Below are 21,141 nucleotides of genomic sequence, written 5' to 3'. Positions count from 1 at the left end.
GGAGATGATAAATACATTAAACTCATTAAAAGTTCAAAGTCAAGCAGCAACAACACCTGAGACACCAGCAGGTGTCTAAAAATATCTAAATGTTGTGTCAGATAAACGTCCACCTCATCAGCTCGGAGCTGAATCTCCAAAAAGCAGCATCTTTTAAAATACAATCTGTTATTTATTAAATCCTCAAACCAGGAAAATAAACTGAACAGCAACGGCAATCCACAGAGATAAACCTTCACTGGAACTTTTGTTTAGTTACATTTAACTTAGAATATATTTCAGATGATAAAAAAGTGCTATTTTGAGCAACTTGGACATTTTTAATTTTTATGTGGTGTGATGAATTTGGATGTTCAACATGTACAAATCTAAAAGTGTTGACACAAAGAAAAGAAATGCAGAATAAACCGGTTAAAGAGACAAATTCCCTGTTAAAGAGAAATGATGTGCTGAATGTTGAAGCACGTTCGCTGCATGCTGGCCTGCTGTTGTTAAAGTGGCTTCATGTGCATTGTTTCTGTGGGAGTTTTAGATGGAAATAAATGTTTAATGCTGATTTATATTGGTGTGGAAATGTGGAAGGTGTTTACTTTTCCAGCTGGACTCTCTGCTGCTGTAACAGAAAACTCAGACGAATGAATTTGTCCTTCGCAGCGGCAGGATGAAGGATGATTCACTGCAGGCTGCTAATGTCTCCCTGGGGTTTTGGTTCAAGGAGCGGCGAATCAGAAACTCATGTGGCTCGGGCCGAGGAAATGACGTTGAGGTGGAGGTCAGATTCGGACACTGTGATGTGAGTGATGAGGGGCGGCGTGGAAAATGGATCTGATCTAGATCTGTGATTAACGGCCAAGATGGAGGGAGCCACAGGACAGAAGCTAAAACATCAAAACAAGATGTTCTTTTTCTATACGATGCTCCAATTTAAAGGGAAACAGTCACCAAACAGCAACACGCAGACCATTCAGACCGGAGTCAGTTCATTAGGACTGCTTTTGTTTGGCATCGATTAAGAAAATAAAAACAGATGATCAGAGCTAACAGTGTGAACTCAACCTTCGGTCTGAGCCTGAGCATGAATAAAGGAAGAGGCTGAACAAAAGGAAGAAAGACTGAGTCTGAGAGGAGACAGAAGAATGAGACTACGACTGAAACTCAAAGGAACATCCAACTATCACAATCACTTAAATAGCTTTTTAGACTTTGTGATGTTCCTTAAGTAAGAGGATTTATATTCACTTTGACTTTTGTCTTTAAAAACATATTTTGAAGAAAAGAGCTGCAGAGAAACCAGAAAACGTTTTTAGTGTCGACTGTCGAAGCAGCAGCGTTAAAGGAAGCTTCTTACAGGTAAACAGGAAGACACGATGACCAGAGCAGGTGGAGCCGGGAGGAAACAGGTGTGTTTGAGTGGGCGGGGCCAGGAAGGGGACTGACTGGGAGGCGGAGCCCTCTGGTGGCCGGATGGAGAACGACAGGTGAAGACCAGCAACTCGTCAGGAGGAGGGGGGACATTTTCCCATAGACTTCAACTTTTAGCGCTGACTTTACTCCGCAGCTCCAGAGTCAATACTAATCATGAACATTAGGAGCACATTTATTTTACATGTGAAAATAAAACACAATGTCGATTTATTTTTTTTTATTTTTATTTTAGAAGGAGAAAATAAAAAATAAAATAAAATAAATAAAACGTGGTGAAACTAAATCAATTTAAACTATTTATATAGAAGGTTTCTTCAAAATTCACTCTCATTAACTTTACTGGTGAAGTTGCGCGATTTCACCATCAGGTGTCTCTACATACCACAGCAAACAGGTGTGTGTGTGTGTGTGTGTGTGTGAGAGAGAGAGAGAGAGACAGAAAGACAGACAGAGACAGAGAGAGAGAGACAGAGAGAGAGAGAGAGAGACCATCACGGCTCTCGGCTCAGGACGAAACGCTCGTTAAAAGACTTAAAACTTTTTTTTTAATCATCCTCCGCTGAATTTCAGAGGATCTGATTCGGGATCAGTGTGATTCAGTGAGGAGAAGAAACTCCTGTCTGACTTAGTCTGTCTCTGTCCGTCTTGTTCTGGGTGATTTCTCTGCAGCAGCAGGTGAAGAAGAAGCGTCTGAACAGAGCTCATCTGCAGAGAACAGCCAGGTACGTGAACGCATCACAATTTCTGCTGTTCCCCTGAAGATGGTCAGCAGCTTTAAACCTGCTGATTATTTAATTTCCTTCCAGTCTCTGTTTGTCACTTTACAGATCTACTGATATTGAACTCAGGACTTTTAATCTTGTCAGTTCAGTTTCCTGCTTATTTTTCTCTCAAACCAACGAATGCATCATTTCATTTCATTCTAAAAACAGCAGAAACTTTAACAGCACAAAGACCACAAACACAATCAAAAGCTCAGAAACTGCTCTAAACGGAGGCTGTGGTCTGATTGTTCTCTCCACTTAACTTTCAGAAGTCGATAATGAACCTTAAACCACAGTCCAGGGTCGCAGTTGGTTTGTTTTCACTGCTCACATTCATCACATGAAAACTTTTACTCGTCCTTCGTCTCTTTTGGGGTTTTGAAACGTGTGAGTCACATCCAGTATGTGAGATATTTGGATAAAGCAGACTGTTTCATTTTAAAGATATTCTTATCTGCACACTGGAATGAAAATCCACTCTCTACCTTGAGTCATTAAGAAATTTCCATCATGCCATAAATCATCGGAGGTCACACCCCTGACTGAAAACACAAATATTACTAAGTTTGGTTTACTGAAGGACCAGCCGGGCCTGCCTGGGTGACTCAGGAGTTGGAAAGACCGAACGTCCAGCATCAGACTTTTATTGATCTGGCTCAGAGACAGTCCTCCGATCGATGTAATTGGACCTGACGGGGGACAAAGAGACAGAAACAAGAAACTGGGACTTTGTTACTTTGTTCAGGTTTGTTCATGTCGCTCCTCCGCTGATTTGAAGTTCAGCTGAGAGTCTCAGGTTGGACACCCTTTGACCTGTCCTGTTACATTCACATTACATGTGAAGAGTTGAGGAAAAAGTACGGACTTTGACGTTACTGTACACTGACTCATCCAGGGATCACATTTACTCGTGTGGGTGTAGTCTTCTGTATCCTAATCTACATTGGTGACGTATCTGAAGATATTTTTAAGACCTTTCAATGTCAGACTTTCTCAGACTCTCTCTGTTTGTCCACCTGAGCAGGTGCTGCTTGGAGCCACTTGTCCAAACCGGTGTGAAGCTTTTACGGGTGCCAATGGCTGCCAACAACACCCCCAAGGGCTGCGGCTCCAACCTGGACTCCCTGTATTACAACCTTTGCGACCTCAGTGCGGCGTGGGGCATCGTGCTGGAGGCCTTCGTGGCCACTGGGGTCATCTTCTCCTTGGTGCTGTTCATCGCGCTGCTGGCCAACGTGCCCTTCATGAAGGACAAGAACCACAGAAGCTCAGTGGCCCTCCACGCCTGCTTCCTGGTTTTCACCGCCGGCCTCTTCTGCTTGACCTTCGCCTTCATCGTGGGAAAAGACTTCTCCACCTGCACCTCGCGGCGGTTCCTGTTCGGCGTTCTCTTCGGCGGCTGCTTCGCCTGCCTCCTGATGCAGTGTGTGCGGCTGAACATCCTTGCCAGATGCACCAGCGGCCCCCGGGCTTGGGCTCTGTGTCTGGGAGCGCTGGGGCTGTGGCTGGTGGAGGTGGTCATCAACACGGAGTGGCTGATCATCACGATTGTGCGCCACCCACAGCAGCCGCTGAATACCACAGCCGAACCTTCCAGAGCCACAGCTACGCCGTGCAACATCGCCAACCAGGACTTCGTCATGGCGCTGATCTACGTGATGACCCTGATCCTGGCTGTGCTGATGGCCAGCCTGGCCGTCATGGCGGGCAAACACAAGCAGTGGAGGAAGGAGGCCGCCTGCGTCCTCCTCACCAGCCTGCTGTCGTTGGGGATCTGGGTGGCGTGGATCGTAATGTACGTCTACGGGAACGAGAAGCACGGGGAGCCCACGTGGGACGACCCGACCTTGGCCATCGCCTTGGTGGCTAACACCTGGGTGTTCATCATCATCTACACCATCCCTCTAATCTGCTGTTTGACCAGCGATGACGAAAGCCAGCAGAGCATCGGAGGAGATCTGTACCCGAGGCAAGGAGCCGGATACGAGACGATCCTGAAGGAACAGAGCTCCCAGAACATGTTCATGGAAAACAAGGCCTTCTCCATGGACGAGCCCAACTACGGTACGTCATGAACGCTGCTGCCTCTGCGCCATTTTCACTGTTTAATAAACATATGACACATCAGACACAAACCTGGAAGTTTGCATCATATTATCTGACCTATAGTTTGTTGGGAAACATTGAATGTCTTTGTTTTATAATATGCTTATCAGGGATTATACAGGCTTGACCTTGTCCAGATACGTGATGAGTGAGATTCTGAATCCCACAAAAACTCCAGAACAGAACAAACAGTCCGCAGAATGTCCTCAAAATGTTGTTTATGTGATGACCCCACAGAATCTGATCCGCTGAGCTGGACCGGATCTGATGCCGCAGTAAAAGAATATCCAGATTTTAGAGAAGTCACAGTCTGCCGTGTAGCCGCTGATTTACTGGAAGTGTACGGGAGGTTTTCTCAGCTGGGGTGTAGCTGTCTTCACCTTTTAGATATTTATATTTCATGATTCTGTCTACATTTATCTTAAAGGTATCAGTTTGCAGGTTGAGGTTCATGTTTAGAGGGTTTGACTGCCGGTTTTATTTATCAGTAAGAGATGATTCTGTCCTGTTCTCTTTGATTTTAGCAGCTGGAGGACACAGTCCTTGTAAAGGTGTGGCCGTTCATAAGGCTCAGCTGAAACACGTTACTTAAAGCCCACAATCAGTCTGTTGGGTCCTTTGTCATCCAGGAAGGGCAACACATTTGTCATCTGCATATGAAGAGGCCTCTGAATCAGGACACAGATATTGTGGATCTGGATTTATGACACCCCCCCCGCCTCCCCCAGATAAAGGCCCTGATGGTGAAATCATTTCCATTCATTTTGCTGGGACAAGAAATGCCAAGTTTGAGGCTGATTCATCCAGCTGGTAATGAGTGTCCCCTCCCTGTCACACACTCTGTGAAACACTCCCATCAGGAACATCACACCTTGTGTTTGCAGTCTCCAAAGCAACTGAGGTGTGGCAACACTTTTATCTCCATCTGCAGCAGTGATCACACACAGCCTCATGGTCTCCTGGTGATTAAGCTGCTTAAATGATTCTGATAAACAAATGATGGCGGTCGCTGCAGATATGACTCAGGAGGGTTGATGGGCGACAGCTCAATGATGTTTGTCGTCTCTGTGTCTGTTACAGGAAACAAACCCGTGTCTCCGTACAGCGGCTACACCGGACAGCTGCGCAGCTCCGTCTACCAGCCCACCGAGCTCGCTCTCATCACCAAAGCAATAGGAAATGTGAGTGCATTTTGTTTGCAGTGGAACACATTTGAATATAGCATGAGACACAAATAGCTGTTTTCCTGCACACCTCTGCAGCTGTAAGCAAATTATCAGGCAAATCATTTGAACAAACTCTGGCAGAAACCCAGAAACGCTTCAAAGTTTGAAACTCTAATCTGAAGTAGAATCAGTGAGTGATTTAGATGGATTTGAATCTGGTTTTACAGCCACACCCCGAAGTCAGATTTCTATATTTCTATAATCTACACACACACATCTACAGGTAGATTGTAGTTTGAGCTGTAGAACCCGTCCTCCTCCTGTGTGTTGGATGTTTTTGTCATTGGCCCGTGTTGTGACTTCACGCAGCCTGCTACGGACGCGTCCTTTGACATGGTCATTCCCAGAGCCTCCACCACCAACTCTGCAGCCAACAGCGGGAGCAGCACCCCCCCGACACACACTGAGACCGCCAACACTGCATTCACACAGTCAAACGGAAATAGCGTAGGTCTCACCTAAAGCCCCCTCCGACGTCTCCTCCTCCTCCTCTTCTTTTCTTCTTCTTCTTCCTCGTTCCACAGTCGTCCTCATTCCAGACAGACAGATACTTTATTAATGCATCCAGTAGCTTACACAGAAAGGTCCAAAGCACCCACATACAACAGACACACAACCCACATATCAGACATATGACAGCAGATAGACAGGATATATGAGAAAACAGAACGGTCGAACGGTCACTGTGATGAGGGAGGGGGATAGAGAACGGTCTGTTTCACACCTCCTCTCTGGATGTTGTTGGATGGCCCAGTTCACCTTCTTACCTCCAGATTGTCTTTTATTCTCCTGCGTCTGTCGACATCTGTGCTCCTGCTGTCTCCATGGCAACTTCATCTGCAGGTCGACGATGAATCACGTCTTTGTCTGAGTTTTTGGGTTTTTTTATATCTTACCTTGCTGCGCTCTCTCTCTCTGCAGACTTTGTGCCTTTATTTTGTCTCTTTTGGAATCTTAGCTGACTCTGTTCTGTTCTTCCATCTATTCTCTTGTTTTAATGCAGGAAATATTTGGGGGGCATTTCATTTCTGTGTACTTGCACGTGTCTCTGCACTAAACTTATTTCATCTAAATCTTTATCTTTGCCCATTAAACAGGCTTTAAGTTTGCTCTGAACAGTTTGTACAACGTTTCATTTGTTTAAAACAGCTGAACATGCTACCAGCAGACAGGAAGTTAGTTTTGCCACTTTAGCAGTAAAATGTGGTTTCAGACATCGACAAGCCGTCGTGAGGTCACGTTTCATTTTCAGATCTATTAAAGTCGCTGAGAGCAGAATCTGTGTGACTGAGGGATTTAGATTAAACGTAGACTTCAGTCGGTGACAAACAGGAAATGATTCTTCCGTCTATGAACGGTATGAATTTTGAAGTTGCAAACTTTTCAGAGCCAACTTCTGCCTTCTGAGGGCTCTTCAGTTTATTGATTTAGAATCGTATTGGTTGATGTCTGCACTGTTGCTTTCCTCTGCAGGGGAACGGTCTGCATAGGACGCCCCAGTGGTGAACACACTTCGGCCTTCAGCGCCCCGTCAGTCTAGTTCCAGTTCACATCTTTTCATTTGCTGTTATTTGAGGTTCCCTAAGCTGGTTTAAGAGGAACCCTGAGCCAGACATGTGGAGGGGAATGGCCGTATTGGCTGGTGGAAATAAAAGATAAACCTTCTATTGACTGAATTGCCCTGTGGCACCCGGAGTCGGACAGCTTCATTTGCCAGTCAAAGCGAGGGGATGAAGCCACGGCCTTACTGCACAACAAAGGCTTATATCATTGTGCAATGATTGCCATTTAATAGGAGTGAACTGGGAGTGAACTGGGAGTGAACTGGGAGCCAGTCAGGCGATGCTGACGGCACAATAATGATCGAAGATAATATTTTTAAAGGTCTCCAGCTGAATATGAGCAGGTACTTCATGTGCTTTGCTTCCCTCCAGTCACACTTTAAACAAAACAAAAAAATCTTGCTTTTAATTATTGGAATTTATCGCTGGGTTGTGAATAATGTTAATAACTCTAAAAATTCATATATTCAATTGTTATAAAATGTAAATATGTTGTTAATGTGTCAATTCATGTAAACACTGTGTGAATATGTATATTTAAAACTATTTATAGCGCTGCAATGTGCTAATGAATTATTTTATCTAATTTCAGCCAATTAGACAATCAGGAGAGGAGACAGGCGTAGTCCCGGCCTGTTAGCTTGTTTTGCTATTTTAAAATGCTCAATGTGATTTTATTTGTGGTTAATTGCATGTTTACCCTCCTGAACACAAACTGTTTGGGCACGCTGTCATTTAGTTAGCGTGCAACAGCATTTCCCATGAGGCCGTTGGTTTGAGAATCACTGTTGAAATCCTCGTGGGAGTTCTAGCTGTTGAATGCTAACCAGCTAACTAACGGATGTGTCCAAATTATTCAGTTCTGCAGGAATTGGTGAGAACGTCGGCACTGAGGTGTGAAGTTTGTTTAACGGGTGTTTTGGTTAGATGATGGAAATACGGCTTGTGTTAATACATCAAGAGACATCGTTGTGTTTTATTCAGGAACATAAAGATCCGTAAATAACTGAGTCCTGTTCCCGAAGCCTCTCTGTCTGCTAACAAAGGAAGTTCAACGATGCTCAAATCATCACGTCTCACCTGAAAACCGATTTTTACAGCCTCGTTTTGTTATTTACTCTGTCAGAGGAAAGGCTTCAGTCGAGAGGTCGGAGCTAAATAAAACAACAAGGTGAAGCTCAGCAGATCCAGAGCCAACTCCCAGTGGGCCTAAAAAGGCCGACAGCTGCGTCCCAGTTCAGGAGCTGCAGCCTGAATCTCAACATTCACTGTGTGCTGTGATGGAAATGGCACAGAGACTCACCTGCTTAAACATTTATTTCCCAACGTCACACTTTAAATATCCTGTGTGACAGAGGCAGACGGGGTTTTACAAAATAAATATTCACCTGTGAGTCCACGAGTTGTGTGTTTTCTGAATCCGGTTTTATTGGGCCAGATAAACATCCTGTGGAGATTCTGTCGGCAGCAGAATGATTTATTTGAAATCAACTGTCGTATGAGATGAACGACAAATTCAATCATGTTCATCAACTCCTGCAAGCATCCCGATCGATCCGGCCTCGCTGACATCAGACGGACGGATTCACCAAGGTCATTACGGAAAGAATTGATCATGGCTTCAGTTCTCTGCTCCCAACAAACCCAATCAGCTTCAATATCTGTGCTGGGGAGGGAAACACGGCAGCTCAACTTCATCTCTTCACTTGTGTTGTTGGTTTTGTTAGACATCCAGTTAACGGTAAAATTACTGGTGACTTTTTATCACATTATGTAACAGGTGATATGATGATGGACTTCTGTCCTGGAACATGAAGTTTTCAGATTGGACTTTTCTTAGTCCTTGGACATTGTGTTGAGACTTCTTGTGTTTACTTTGGAGCTGCTGGCTTCCTTTAAATGTTTGGACATTGTTAGCTACTGAGTAACTTCAACTCACTGATTAGTTCAGCAGTCCGTCTGAACGGAAGGTGACAGGCACATGGATTAAATGTTATAATAGTTAAAATGCAAATGAAGGTTTATTTATTTTTTATTATAATTTGTTTGTATATATACATATATATATATATATGTAGTGTCATGATGCAGAAAAGACTCTCTGTCACATTATTACCAACAATAAGCCTCCAAAGGGCTGCTCATAATAACTTTCATTTGTGTAAGCTCTGCTTAAATAACCAAGTCAATATGTCAAACATTTATTTGTGAATTAATTAACCACACAAAATAAACATGTCAGCCAGAATGCCCCGCCTGTTTGAAATTGATCTCATGACTTTCAGAAAGCAAATGGATCAATTTCCCAAAATGCTGATCCCTTTCCAGTTCTTATGTAATCTCCTGACGTGGATCCCCAGACAACAGAAACACAGATCTGGTCCAGCTCGTATTTCTTCATGCTGCTGTGATTTAAAGATCTGATCCAGCTGCTGTGGCCCGATAACCTCCAGGTCTCCTGAGGAAGTGAAACAACACCAGGTCCAAGGTCTTTCTTCACCTCAGCAGGTCCTGCTGTCACTTCTTTTTTTTGTGCCATGTGACAGATGCTGCAGTAAAAGTCCTGCTACAGCTCAGATAACACACGTGTCAAGATAAACAGAATACACAATATGATGCTTTGTTGTTTCCAACCCTTTATGTCTCACACTTTTGTGATCATGTTTATTGATAAAAGCTCTGCCCTCAATTTATTATGCAGCCGCAGCTAATAGAACCAATATATTATGTAAGGTCTCCTGGGTCAGAGTAAAAAATGGAGCTCTCCATTTCAACCTTTATTTAGATTACACAACTTGCTCCTCATGACAAAGCATTCCCCTCACAGCTATCATCTGGTTTCCTGGTGGAAGGACATTTCCCCGAGGAAGAGGAACCTTTTGAGGGACCAAGTCAGCCCGCTGCCAGCCCAAGCTGTCAGCTGATCTGACAGCTCGGTGGAAATGTTAGTTTTAAATGAGGACTGCCACGGGAGCGTGAAAATGAAGCCAATGTGGTAACAAACACCTTTCTGTTGGAATTATTGGTTGATTTAAATTACTTACAAAGTAATTTTTTTCTCTAAACCAGATACTCAATGTCATTTTTAGAGTAAGCTTCACAAAAACAGGACACCCCTGTGAGATCTGTGTGCCCATAAAATCCACTAAGCCTCAGTTTGTGGTCTGACTCACTCAGGCGGCTGTGAACATGGAAGGTAACACAACTTCCTGGAGGAGCAGCGTCAGGACTGTGAGAGCTCATTGGGGGCCTGCATCCTGCTGATAGTACAAATATCTGAGCTGTTCAATCAGCGAGTGGCACACAAACACATCTAGCTCATATATAACACACCTGATCTAAGTGGCTTTAGTATCCACAGCACAGTGACACAGATCGTACACACTTTGCATCATGATGTAAAATGCTCCATTATGAGTGCAACAAAGACAACATTAACGAAAAATATGGATTAATGCAGCTTTAAAATGGAAAAGTTCAACCATCTCAATACTTTGAAACTGTATTTTCCTCGACTGCTTTGTGCCTTTCTTTTGTTTACTCACTGACAAACTGCCCAACCTGAACTCTGGTACAACCTGAGAGAAAGCCCCTCTGTTCAAACACACACCCACTCCCTCCAAGTGTGTCGCTGCCCCTCGCGTCCTCAGCACCCCCCAACAACCCTCAGCCACCCATGACTTCACATCAGGATCAGAGATGAACATTCACAGCCCTCGTTTGTTCTGCTCCGCTCTCTCATCTTATAATGAGCATTCAAGTTAAAACAGCTCTGCAGAAGGCGAAGTGAGTCTGTTCATTAACAGCTTCACATCCTCCACAGAGCTGCTGAATGGAGCCCGAGGCGTTTAGTGACGGAGGTGTTAATGTCTGGGGCCACTGAAACACGCCGTACATTCACCTCCCTTCATTCACGGTTACTTAACCCTCGCAGAACTTCATGTGACCTCGTCAGTAAAACTCAAGAATGATTTACCAGCAGTTTGAGCTGAGCAGTATTCAGAGTAAAGAGTGTGTGGATATAACTGTGCTGTGTTAACGCTTTTGGATTTATGATATAAATAAGATCCATTTGCATTCACCTATTTGAAAAGATGCATTGATCCCTATCTCTCTGTTTATCTATGGACCCAAGTGCCTCATTAAACCAAACAGGAAGCACATTGGTCTCTAACTTTAGTCTCGGTTTGACTTTTATTGGGTAAACTCCAGCCGCTCTCCTGTTTCAGCCTCCTGACACACACAAACATGTTTCTGCCAATTCTGACAAGTTGCCATTTGAGGTGTGCCATTGACTTGTCATTTGAGGGCAATGACACAGCTGCCATACACTCCGGGGTAAATGAACAGTGGGGTCTTTGTGCACTCAGGACAAAGCTGGTGCTGTGAGTCCAGCAGGAAGACCTTGAGGAAGGACACCTGAGCACCAAAACAGCTCTTTGCTGCCTTTTTAGCCGAAGCTGTCAGATTTTCAGTTCATCAAAAACTCAACTCAACTCTAAAACAGCACACTTTATTATCAGCTGGATTAAATCTGGTGCTGCCAAACAGAAATGGCTTGTTGCCACTTTACCCAGTTTTAAGGGAACCTGTTCGCCCAGACTGTTGACACAGCTGCAGTTAGAAAATATCCCTTCATTCAAGATCAGACCTTCATTTCAGACAACATATCTTTTGCCTTTAATTTGGGGTCATGAACTACTGTGAAATTCTTATTTGTTTGGTTTACATTCCTGGAAAAACATTCCCATGCACTGTGGAATGGTGAACTGCTCTTTAATGTGCAACAAGTTGTTAGAAATGCACGCTCCAGGTCTCAGTGGGATTATCAGCAACGGAGCAATTCCTCAGCTCTCATCAAAGGCACCTTCAGTTTGCGTCAGGTTGAACTTTTTCTGTTGTGCCAGATCAGCCAACAGATTCCAAAAAATGACCCACAATGCTGCTGTTATGTTTTCCAATTCATGAGTAAAAATAACAAAAGGCAGTCTGGAACCCCCTTAAGGACCCAGAGGAGTCTTCAGACCGTATTTTGGGAACCACTGGGTCATGTGAAATGTTTCAAACTTTATCTAAAATGGTCTCCCTCGAGCTTCTTTTCCTTAAGCATTTATCATGTGCCTGACTTAATCTGTCTTCCACCCAGTCTGCAGGCGAAGGGCCCCTCAGGAAATGCCTGCCAGGACTGAAGGGCTCCAGGATTTCCAGGGAAAAGGTGGAGAGAGAAACCTAATCCATCAGCAGGAGCAGGCTGGATGTGGGGTGGGGGCGGTGAGGAGGCTGGTGGCAGTCAGAGTCCTCAGCCTCCTCTGTGTTCACATACCTGACATACCTGAGAGATTCTGGGCCAAAGGAGCCGACCACTGCTGGACCATCTAAACCATGACCGACCTAAATTTAGTCCCCTTCTGCGTGGACGTCATTCAGATGTGAAGAATGAACGAACCCCTGACGCTGCACTTCCCCTCAGCTCTACAGAGTCTGTGCTCAGTGTTTTGGTTTTTTAGGGACAACTTTAATATCACGTCACTGCTGTTTTTACAGATTATCGTGACAAACCTGCAGCTCTCCTTATCTTAATGATTTAGCTCATTGTTTGACTTCTTCACCTACCTGTCCACCGACTCTCCTACCTGCCTTCCAAACTAACTACCTACTAATGTTCCTCCCTACCTATCATACCAACGCACCCAGCTTCCTACCTCCCTTCCCTCATACCTACGTTCCCACTCTTCTATACCGACCTTCCCACCCACCTACCTACTGTCACTGAAGTAAGACAAATCTGGTCATTGTGTTTGCCCTCAGGTTGAAATATAAACCATCAGGGACAGCTCATGTTAATAAAAACCTCTATGTAGTGGAAGCTATTGTATTAATGATTAAACCATTATCATTAGACTAATACTGTTGAATATTTGTCTGTTCATGCAGCTCCCTTCTATTTGCTACTATTAAGATCCTTTCATGTTCTTTCATCGTCTGCTTCAGCTGCTTTTATGCTGGAGTTGGTTTTATGTGTTTGAATGAAGGTCTGAGTTTCTATGAAGAAAACGAGCCTCTCCTTTGGGAGAAAGTCTCATTGTGAGAGGGGCCTGTGGTGAGATAACATGCCCCACCACACACCTGGTATCTCATGCCCGGCCCAGCAGCTGCTGTGTTTCCACACCATGTTACCATGGCTGTGGCTTGCAAACACTGAGGCCTGTGGGGAGCTAAGACTCACGCTCTCTTCCATGTACCAAACACACACACACACACAATCTCACGGATCAGTAAATGGGTCACATATCTGGGAAAGTGGTATGGTATGGCCGGTACAGCATCACGGAGCCACAGTCGCACAAAGAAAGAGGGTTTACACATTCACTCCCTAAATCTGCTTTACTGTGGTTTGAATGCTATTTCAGCACAGTGCAACATAATTCATCATGATCTAGGCCAGTGGAAACACTGCAAGGAGACCCAGAAATAATCATTTCTTCTTACAGTATGAAACCTAACGCAGGTGTATGGGAAATGGAAGTTACCTCTCAATGTAATTTAAGTTTTAAATCACATGTGTTATCATTAAAACAATGTAATCTGTGAGTTTAATGTTTTGGATGTTGCTGTTTCTATCTGTTTTTTATTATTATTTTTAATTAACATGTACAAAACTCCAGCTGGATTGTTACGTTATTCTAAATCATCAGCTTTGAAAAGACTCAGATTAGTTTTTTATTGTGAGGATCAAATTCATGACTCGAAGTTCCTGTCCTGGTCCTCACAGGGCACCTGGGAAAAAAATAAAAAATACAAAAGAGCTCAATGAAATCAGATCTGGGCCTGGAAAACTGGTGCAGGCAGCAACAGGAAATCAAATGAAACCGAGCTAAAGTGATTAAATCTGCTGTATATTTTCTGCCAGAGGAGGAATAATATTTATGGCACTTTAGAATTTCTGGCCTACACCTTGTGTGTTCTTGACTAATGATAAAATATTAGTAAAATCTAATTATAGCAGGAAATATTGATGAAACACTGACACCTTCTGGACGGAAAGTCGGACATGCAGCCAGATTCCTAGGACACGCCTACATACCGTTCTCTTCTTCCTATTGGTTAAAATCGCCACATGATTTTTGCCTCGGCCAATGAACTCTTTTGTTTACAATGATGCATTGAAGGACAAACTGGAGAGACGCAGCGCGACTAGCAGGCGAAACGGAGAAAACAGAAACGGCTCGTAGAACAATGTAAACCAACCACATCGGAGACACAACCGGCACCTCACGTCCCTCCTGTCCGCCCTGATGCTTCCTCTGGGCGTAAAGGCAGTCAGGGCATCGGTGTCTCTACCGAAGGTGAGCTAACGGCTAAAGCTACTAGCCTAGCAAACATCATTCCGAGCCGTTGACTTTCAGTTTACCTCCCTTTATTCACATTCGTTTTCTCTCGTTCTGTGTTTATTTTATTCCTCAATTTTTTTAGCTACAAAACTCTGCTGGCAGCTCTGTTAGCTTTAGCCTAATTTAGCCAAGTTTGACCTGCTGAGACTGTTGTTAAAAAAGATATTTAGAAGCTTTAGAAAGCACCAGAACATGTTGTATTTAATGATGATATCTGATACTTCACTGAGGAGGGGGGGGTCAGTATTTAGTCATGTCTTTGGTCCTACTGTTACATTCCTAAATGATCACCTATAGCAAAGCTATGAGAGAAGTCACAGCTTTGTCTGTCTCACTTGTTTTCCAAATTTGAATGATTCTCCACAACCAGAAATACATAAAGAATACAAAATTCAGTTACATGGCAGCCAGCTGTTTTCAGCAATTGATCATGTTGTATTGTTTTTCAGCTGTGCATCCTCTCCCTGCTGCCCCCGAGACATCACCTCTGTCACTCCCCACAGCCGTCATGGAGGAGAGGTCTCGACATCAGGACCCAGCGCTGCTTCTCTACGGGACCACGGTCCCCTCCTCCCCCCACACTGACTGACTCCCCGATCCCAGAGTGCACCGAGCCAGGACCCAGCCACAGCACCTCCTCCACCTGGTCACCTGACCAGGGTCCTCCGCCGGCTCCCACATACTGCTGCATGAGTGGCTGTCACAACTGCGTGTGGATCGAACACGCGGAGCAGCTGCTGATGTACTACCACGATGGAGGAGACCGGGCACTCGCTGCTGTTGAGGAGAACGTCTTCGATGAGAACCTTAAATCCTACTTAAAGATGGAGATTAGGCTGTTGAAGAAGACGTGACTGCCTCTGGCCTCCAGTCTAAACATTTTGTAAAGCAGTTGACATTTTCACCTCCACCTCTGTTGCATCTGCAGAGCTTTTAAGAAAAAGACCTACAGGCAATTTAGAGTCACCAATGAACCCGAACAGGATGTCCTAGGAGGCCCCAGGCCGGGAACTGAACCCACCACCTTCTTGTTGTCGAGCCACAGTGCTAACATAATTTAATATATTCTGTTTAATTATTGTTTTATAGATATTTTGTCTGGAAAGAGCTTTTATCAATTACTTTACTGTTGCCACATAACAGAAGTATTAAATTATTTACAGCCACAATAGAATTTTAATATTTCTCAGGGAGCAGCTGAGGCTCAGGAGGTTGAGCTGCTCATTCACTAATTAGAGGTTTAGATCCCAGGTTTCTTCGGTCTTCGGGCCAAGGTCAGCCATTATTTATTTACTATGGCTAATACAAAAACAATGACAAAAAATCTGATTAAAACAGCGTCTGCATGCTACACTCCAGTAAAGAAAGTATTGAAAATGTAGTATTTTTACTATAATATGTTAATCCTAAAGGTGTGTAGAGTTGTGGGTTTCTGAAAGTGTGTGACTTCCGCATTAATCACTGGCTGAAAACATTTTAGCTTGTGCTTTCATTTAAGTCTGTGAATCATTGCTATAAATTCATTGTTTGATTGTCATGAAGACCATTTGTGTGTCAGTTTGTGGGATGCTTGAAGAGTCTGTTTGAAGTTTATTTTTATAATTTTGCTTCAGTATATTGAAAGATATATTTAAATTATTTGTTTATTTGTTTTCAGGAATGAATTTATTGGCTAAATAAAAATTTCTTTTTCAGAATTGTTTTCAGAATTTTTTTTTTTTTCAAGTTACAGCCACTTGGGGGCGAAACATGTCCATCAAACCGTCTACTCATGTAAGGAGACAGTATTTTGTGCAGAAGTATCAAATATTTAAATGATCTATTCACAAATTTTGTGTGAGTGCATTTACTTATATATTCATCTAATTATTTCTTTCTGTAGTGAACACAACCTGCTGCCTGTTCAGGACCAGTTTCTGAGGCGATGCTGACCCCGATCTCTCCTGACTGAGTAAACGTTCGTCCTGTGATGGTGATACTGTAAGTCCTGATTACAGAAGAGCCAGTGGGCAGCTCTTGTCTGCCCTGACAGCTTGCCACTCACCTATTCTTTGATCTGGGTTAAACGGCGGATTACAGAAGAGGCCTTTCACTGATCACACGCAGCGCAGTGACTCTGACGTGATGGAAAAACTCAGGACAGATTATTGCCAATGCCACTGCGTTAATGTGTCACTTCACATCATGCCAGTGTAAAATTCTACCAAAATGAAGCTGCATCTGATCACATGAGTAAGCAGGAAACATGGGGTTACCCAGCTCTGCAAGTCAATGAGGAATATTACTCTGTGTGACATTTAAATCAATAATTCACCAAAAATCCAACTGCTAATGTTTGTCACTTGATTATGATTTCTTCTTCACATTCTTCGCTTTCAACTGGCACAACCAGTTAGAGATTCATGCGAGGCAAATTGCTCACTGATATACAGGGAGTCAGACACGTGTGCCCTCATGGCCCCCTGCTGAGAGCTTAAGGGTCATCAGGAGCAGCTATGGAAGGACACACCCTCAGACAGTGATGTCAAACTGTGAGCTCCGCCCACAACACGTGCCCCCTAAAATAAAATGTGGAACACACTGTTGATAAAAAATGGAAATTTTTTTAGTCCTTTGGTTGCTGAATGGAGCAGATCTGACCCCATACTCCCCGTTACAGTGTCATGACCGCTGGCTCTCTGTTGGTGTTGTTGCTTCCATTCAGTGTGTAATAAATCTTGAATATGCTGAGCCATGAAGGCTCCACCCTGAGGAAAAGAAGGAAGCTGTCGACCTTTAAATGCTAACTGTGAAGGATGCAGCTCCTGAAATGGGACCAGGCTCTGCAGGCTCTAATGAGAGATGCTGCTGAATTGCATTGTGGGAATGGTCCTGTTTGGATTTTGTGTCTTTTTTGGGGGTGGGGGGAGTGTTTGACCTATTAAAAGGAAAATATTTCAGTTATTGCTGCCTTAAGATTAGATTATTGTCACTGCGGGGCTTTACTCTGATGATCTCAGAGGTTCTGCAGGTGGAGGATTGGAGGGTTTTTCCGAAAGCAGATGGTGAGATAGTTGCATAACAAAGGTGGAGTGGGCGAGCAGACCGTTCCAGAAGCTTCCTGCTGCATCCACGATCATCAACAGGCCGTATCATCTCATTCGCACTGATGCTAGGAGACGCCGCCTCCCTTCAGTGGCCTGATTAGCTTTGCTTCTTGAATTTTCTGGAGCCCCACTTTACAGCTGGCCCACACCGAGCCGTGTTATCTACTTGTACTTATTCAGATCATACATTTTAAAATATGACAAAACACTGAAAATGAAAAATTACACCACACATTTAAAATAAGGCAACAAATCTACACAACAGAATGACATTACATGCTCATAAAAAAGTCCATTTGAGAAAGGGAAACAAATTCATTCATACATAACAGCCCAGATGAAGGACTTCTGCTATACCCTGAAAGAAGCAAGTAGGAGAAGCAGTTTATCAGACACTGGAGTGGAAAAGGGACACAGAAGGTATATAATCAGGAAATGGGTAACATTTCCACCACACCTCCACACATGTGAAGTGTTGACATTAAAACTGGGAGGCGGCGCGCTCATAATCTTCCGCAGGGCTCAGCATATAAGAGGGGCCCCTGTGCCCCCAGTGGCCCTCACAGCAAGACTAGCATAGAACTCCACTCCATTTGCTAGACAGACCAGTGGTGCGCTCACACCTTTTCGTCTGGCTGTCCTTCACCCAAGCAGCCGGTGAGTAGACCACCATGATGACAACACTTATCTCAGACACATTTGGGATTTACGACAGAATCCATTTTGATGACTCTTGTGTTGAACGGAAGTCAGTGGATGCTATAAATGTTACTCTTGTTTCCTCCTGCAGAATCACTGTCTTAGGTTTTTGTATTTTCGTTTTAATTCAAGAATTTATCTAAAAGAATATCCGGTCTGTTTACATTTTATTTGGCAAGTAATCAAAAATTTATTCCACCAAAGATAAATTGTTTGACAGCTTTGACCTCCATCAGGCGTTAAATAATGCTGCAGTGATGACAGATATGATCTGGGGTACTTCGGAAAATTAATTCATTCATTAGATCAGTCTGGTGTGAGATGTGAAAATTCTTCAAGGTGACACTGTTGGTTCAGAAGATTTGAGTCCAGTGCAAATATCTAAAAGAAACCTGTAAATAGATTTTTTCTTTTTCTTTTTTTACTTAACCAGACTTGATTTGTTTCTGTCTCAGAGCTGGCATTAAAACATATTTATCGTATCCATAAGAACATATTTAAAATTCTTACTCTAACTAAAACTGTCTCGCTAAATGCTAAATTTAGATTTTTTTTTTTATTTAATAATAAGAAGAATAAGTACAAGGAATCTGGCTTGTATTAAAGTTTAATACCTTTAATATTCAACAAACAGATGCTTAATATGAATGTTTTTAAAATACTATTGAGGGTGCAGCATCATCTGCAAACATCCTGCAAGCCTGGACAAACCAGTTACTTAAATATACTCAAATGCAACAAAATGTCCCTTTTGTAGTAACAACTTTATATAAAGCAGCATGGAATCTGGCCGTCTGTTGTCAGAGCCCCCGTCAGGATTAAGACCTGTCCAGCTGTGTCATTGTCGCCGGGACACGGTGAGCGGATTGCTCATTTAGACCCTGAGAGCGCACTCAGCAGATCTACTGTGTTGTCCTTTCTCTAACAGGATTACATGTTGTTGAGAGGCGGTGGTGATGGGGAGGGTGGGGGTTCTTATTAACTTGAGCCTGAGATTATGGAGGAAACTGGGTCATCCTTACAGTGAATACTCTTGCAAGGTAGTCCAACTCAGACATTCACTTAGTGGGAAATGAATGTAAATCTAGGCGTGCTGGTCTGATCAGTGAGAAGATTAAGACCTGTAATGTCAGACAGAGGAGATGGACTCTGTGTGCAACAGTTATATGAAATGAATGGTTAGTTAGAGAATTTTAGAAAGTCATTTATTCTGTTAGTTTTTTATATGAAACTATATAAAATAAATAAACTACATTCATTTCTCGTTTGCTGAAATGAAAAGGTATCACCACCACGACCTCACTTCAGAGAGCTGTCTCTGAACAGTAACTGCTCACTATGAATCTTGAGCCGCCCAAAACTGAGATCAAGTCGGCCACCCGTGTCACCGGTGGCCCTGCCACTCCACGCAAAGGACCGCCGAAGTTCAAGCAGAGGCAGACCCGTCAGTTCAAGAGCAAGCCTCCCAAGAAGGGCATCCAGGGGTATGCTTTGGACTTACTGCAGTTTTTTTCTAAGAAAATACAGAAATGCTAAGTTTTGTGGTGTAATCCATGTTTCCTTTGCAGCTTTGGTGACGATATCCCTGGAATGGAGGGCTTGGGCACAGGTGAGCTCACCTTAGGTCTGAAAGTGACAGCCATTTTCAGTTTCTGGGAGCTGCACAAGCTTGACCAACATCACATCTGCACCTTCTCTTGCAGACATCACTGTCATCTGCCCCTGGGAGGCCTTCAATCACCTGGAGCTGCATGAGCTGGCCCAGTACGGCATCATCTGAGCCTTCATGCATCTCCCTTCAATCCCCTGAGGATTACAGGCCACGTCCAAGCACTTCGCACCACCTGCCTCAGGCTCCGTCTCCTCACGTCTCATGGAACTATTCCAAACCACAAACTACCACAATAAACTGCAACAAACACAAAAAAGGAAAAAGAGAAGAAAAAATCAAAAAAAAAAAAAAAAAAACAACCAACAAACTTTCTATCTTACGCTGGATTCTTCCTCTGATTCTGCAGTTCAATCACAGTATCTGCTCGTGTTTAGGATCTGTTGTTTTGATTCTCATGACATCACTAGATCTGCACTGTCACTCTAAAACCTCACCAGCATCCTCTTCTTTTCTGCTGCTGTATCGATATCCTTTCTGTCTCTGTCCTCTTCTTTTCTGTTCTTCTCACGGACAAAACATGAAACTAATGCAAGCGAGGCAGCCTCAAATTGAGTTTAAGTGACAGACCCGTGAAGTCGATAGCGGTTTTGGGTTCCTTCTTCACGTGCTTTTGGCGCCTCTTTCACCAACTTCAGAGGCTCAAACCATCAATGGCAAACATCCAATATACAAATAAGAAAAAAAAACTGTATTCTGTAGACTGGACACCAGCTTGCCATCGTAAACCTTCAGTGGGATAATCTCTCTTTTCAGCATACGTCCATGTTCTTCACCCTTCCATCCATTTTTTTATGATGTGTTTATTTCTCATACAACGCTGACACTGTGCTGTCCTCTGTGTTTATTCCTGTGTTTGATTTTAGAACATCTGACATTTTTTCCATTAATCACAATGTTACATATATTTGTGTTTGTTTATGTTTCATTTCTACTGTCCTCCTCTTCAATGACTTGACTTTCCCTCACGATCAATTATTCAGACCACTTTCCCCTGATGAAACATTACAGAAGAAGAGCAGTCGGTAGACTTTCCTTCAAATGATATTTCCAATGATTGCACTATAACAATGAAAAGCTGGCAGAGGGATGAGTGGAGGTTTAAGTACAGATGTGAAGGAATATGGAATGGAGCTTTGTCCTCTCTACAGGATGAGGAAAAAATAAAGCATAAAAAGAGGAAAAGATAAACTGTGATTTTATTTATTGATCA

The 21,141-nt window shown here is 43.4% G+C and overlaps 3 protein-coding genes across 4 annotated transcripts; all 3 read left to right on the top strand.

Annotated features, from left to right (window-relative positions):
- Nucleotides 1-1,920: 1,920 nt before the first annotated feature.
- Nucleotides 1,921-8,461, top strand: gprc5c (G protein-coupled receptor, class C, group 5, member C). Of its 2 annotated transcripts, XM_029527870.1 has the most exons (5): nt 1,921-2,147; nt 3,214-4,253; nt 5,376-5,476; nt 5,831-5,968; nt 6,995-8,461. In XM_029527870.1, exons 2-5 carry the CDS (start codon nt 3,266-3,268, stop codon nt 7,025-7,027), a joined length of 1,260 nt encoding a protein of 419 aa, XP_029383730.1. In that variant the 5' UTR covers nt 1,921-2,147; nt 3,214-3,265; the 3' UTR covers nt 7,028-8,461. The 2 variants fall into 2 exon arrangements, with proteins under 2 accessions (XP_029383730.1, XP_029383731.1); XM_029527871.1 differs by lacking the exon at nt 5,831-5,968.
- A 5,797-nt stretch (nt 8,462-14,258) lies between these two features.
- oxld1 (oxidoreductase-like domain containing 1) lies at nt 14,259-16,123 on the top strand. Its single transcript, XM_029528111.1, has 2 exons — nt 14,259-14,429; nt 14,924-16,123. The coding sequence occupies exons 1-2, from the start codon at nt 14,379-14,381 to the stop codon at nt 15,326-15,328; spliced, it is 456 nt and encodes a 151-aa protein (XP_029383971.1). The 5' UTR covers nt 14,259-14,378; the 3' UTR covers nt 15,329-16,123.
- Nucleotides 16,124-19,597: 3,474 nt separating this feature from the next.
- On the top strand, nt 19,598-20,039 carry pde6gb (phosphodiesterase 6G, cGMP-specific, rod, gamma, paralog b). Its single transcript, XM_029527913.1, has 3 exons — nt 19,598-19,743; nt 19,828-19,868; nt 19,963-20,039. The coding sequence occupies exons 1-3, from the start codon at nt 19,598-19,600 to the stop codon at nt 20,037-20,039; spliced, it is 264 nt and encodes an 87-aa protein (XP_029383773.1).
- Nucleotides 20,040-21,141: the final 1,102 nt, after the last annotated feature.

Source organism: Echeneis naucrates, chromosome 19, assembly GCF_900963305.1.
Source record: "Echeneis naucrates chromosome 19, fEcheNa1.1, whole genome shotgun sequence".
Taxonomy (NCBI): domain Eukaryota; kingdom Metazoa; phylum Chordata; class Actinopteri; order Carangiformes; family Echeneidae; genus Echeneis; species Echeneis naucrates.
Note: the sequence above shows the minus strand (reverse complement) of the source record. Positions and strands in the feature narration are given on the sequence as shown.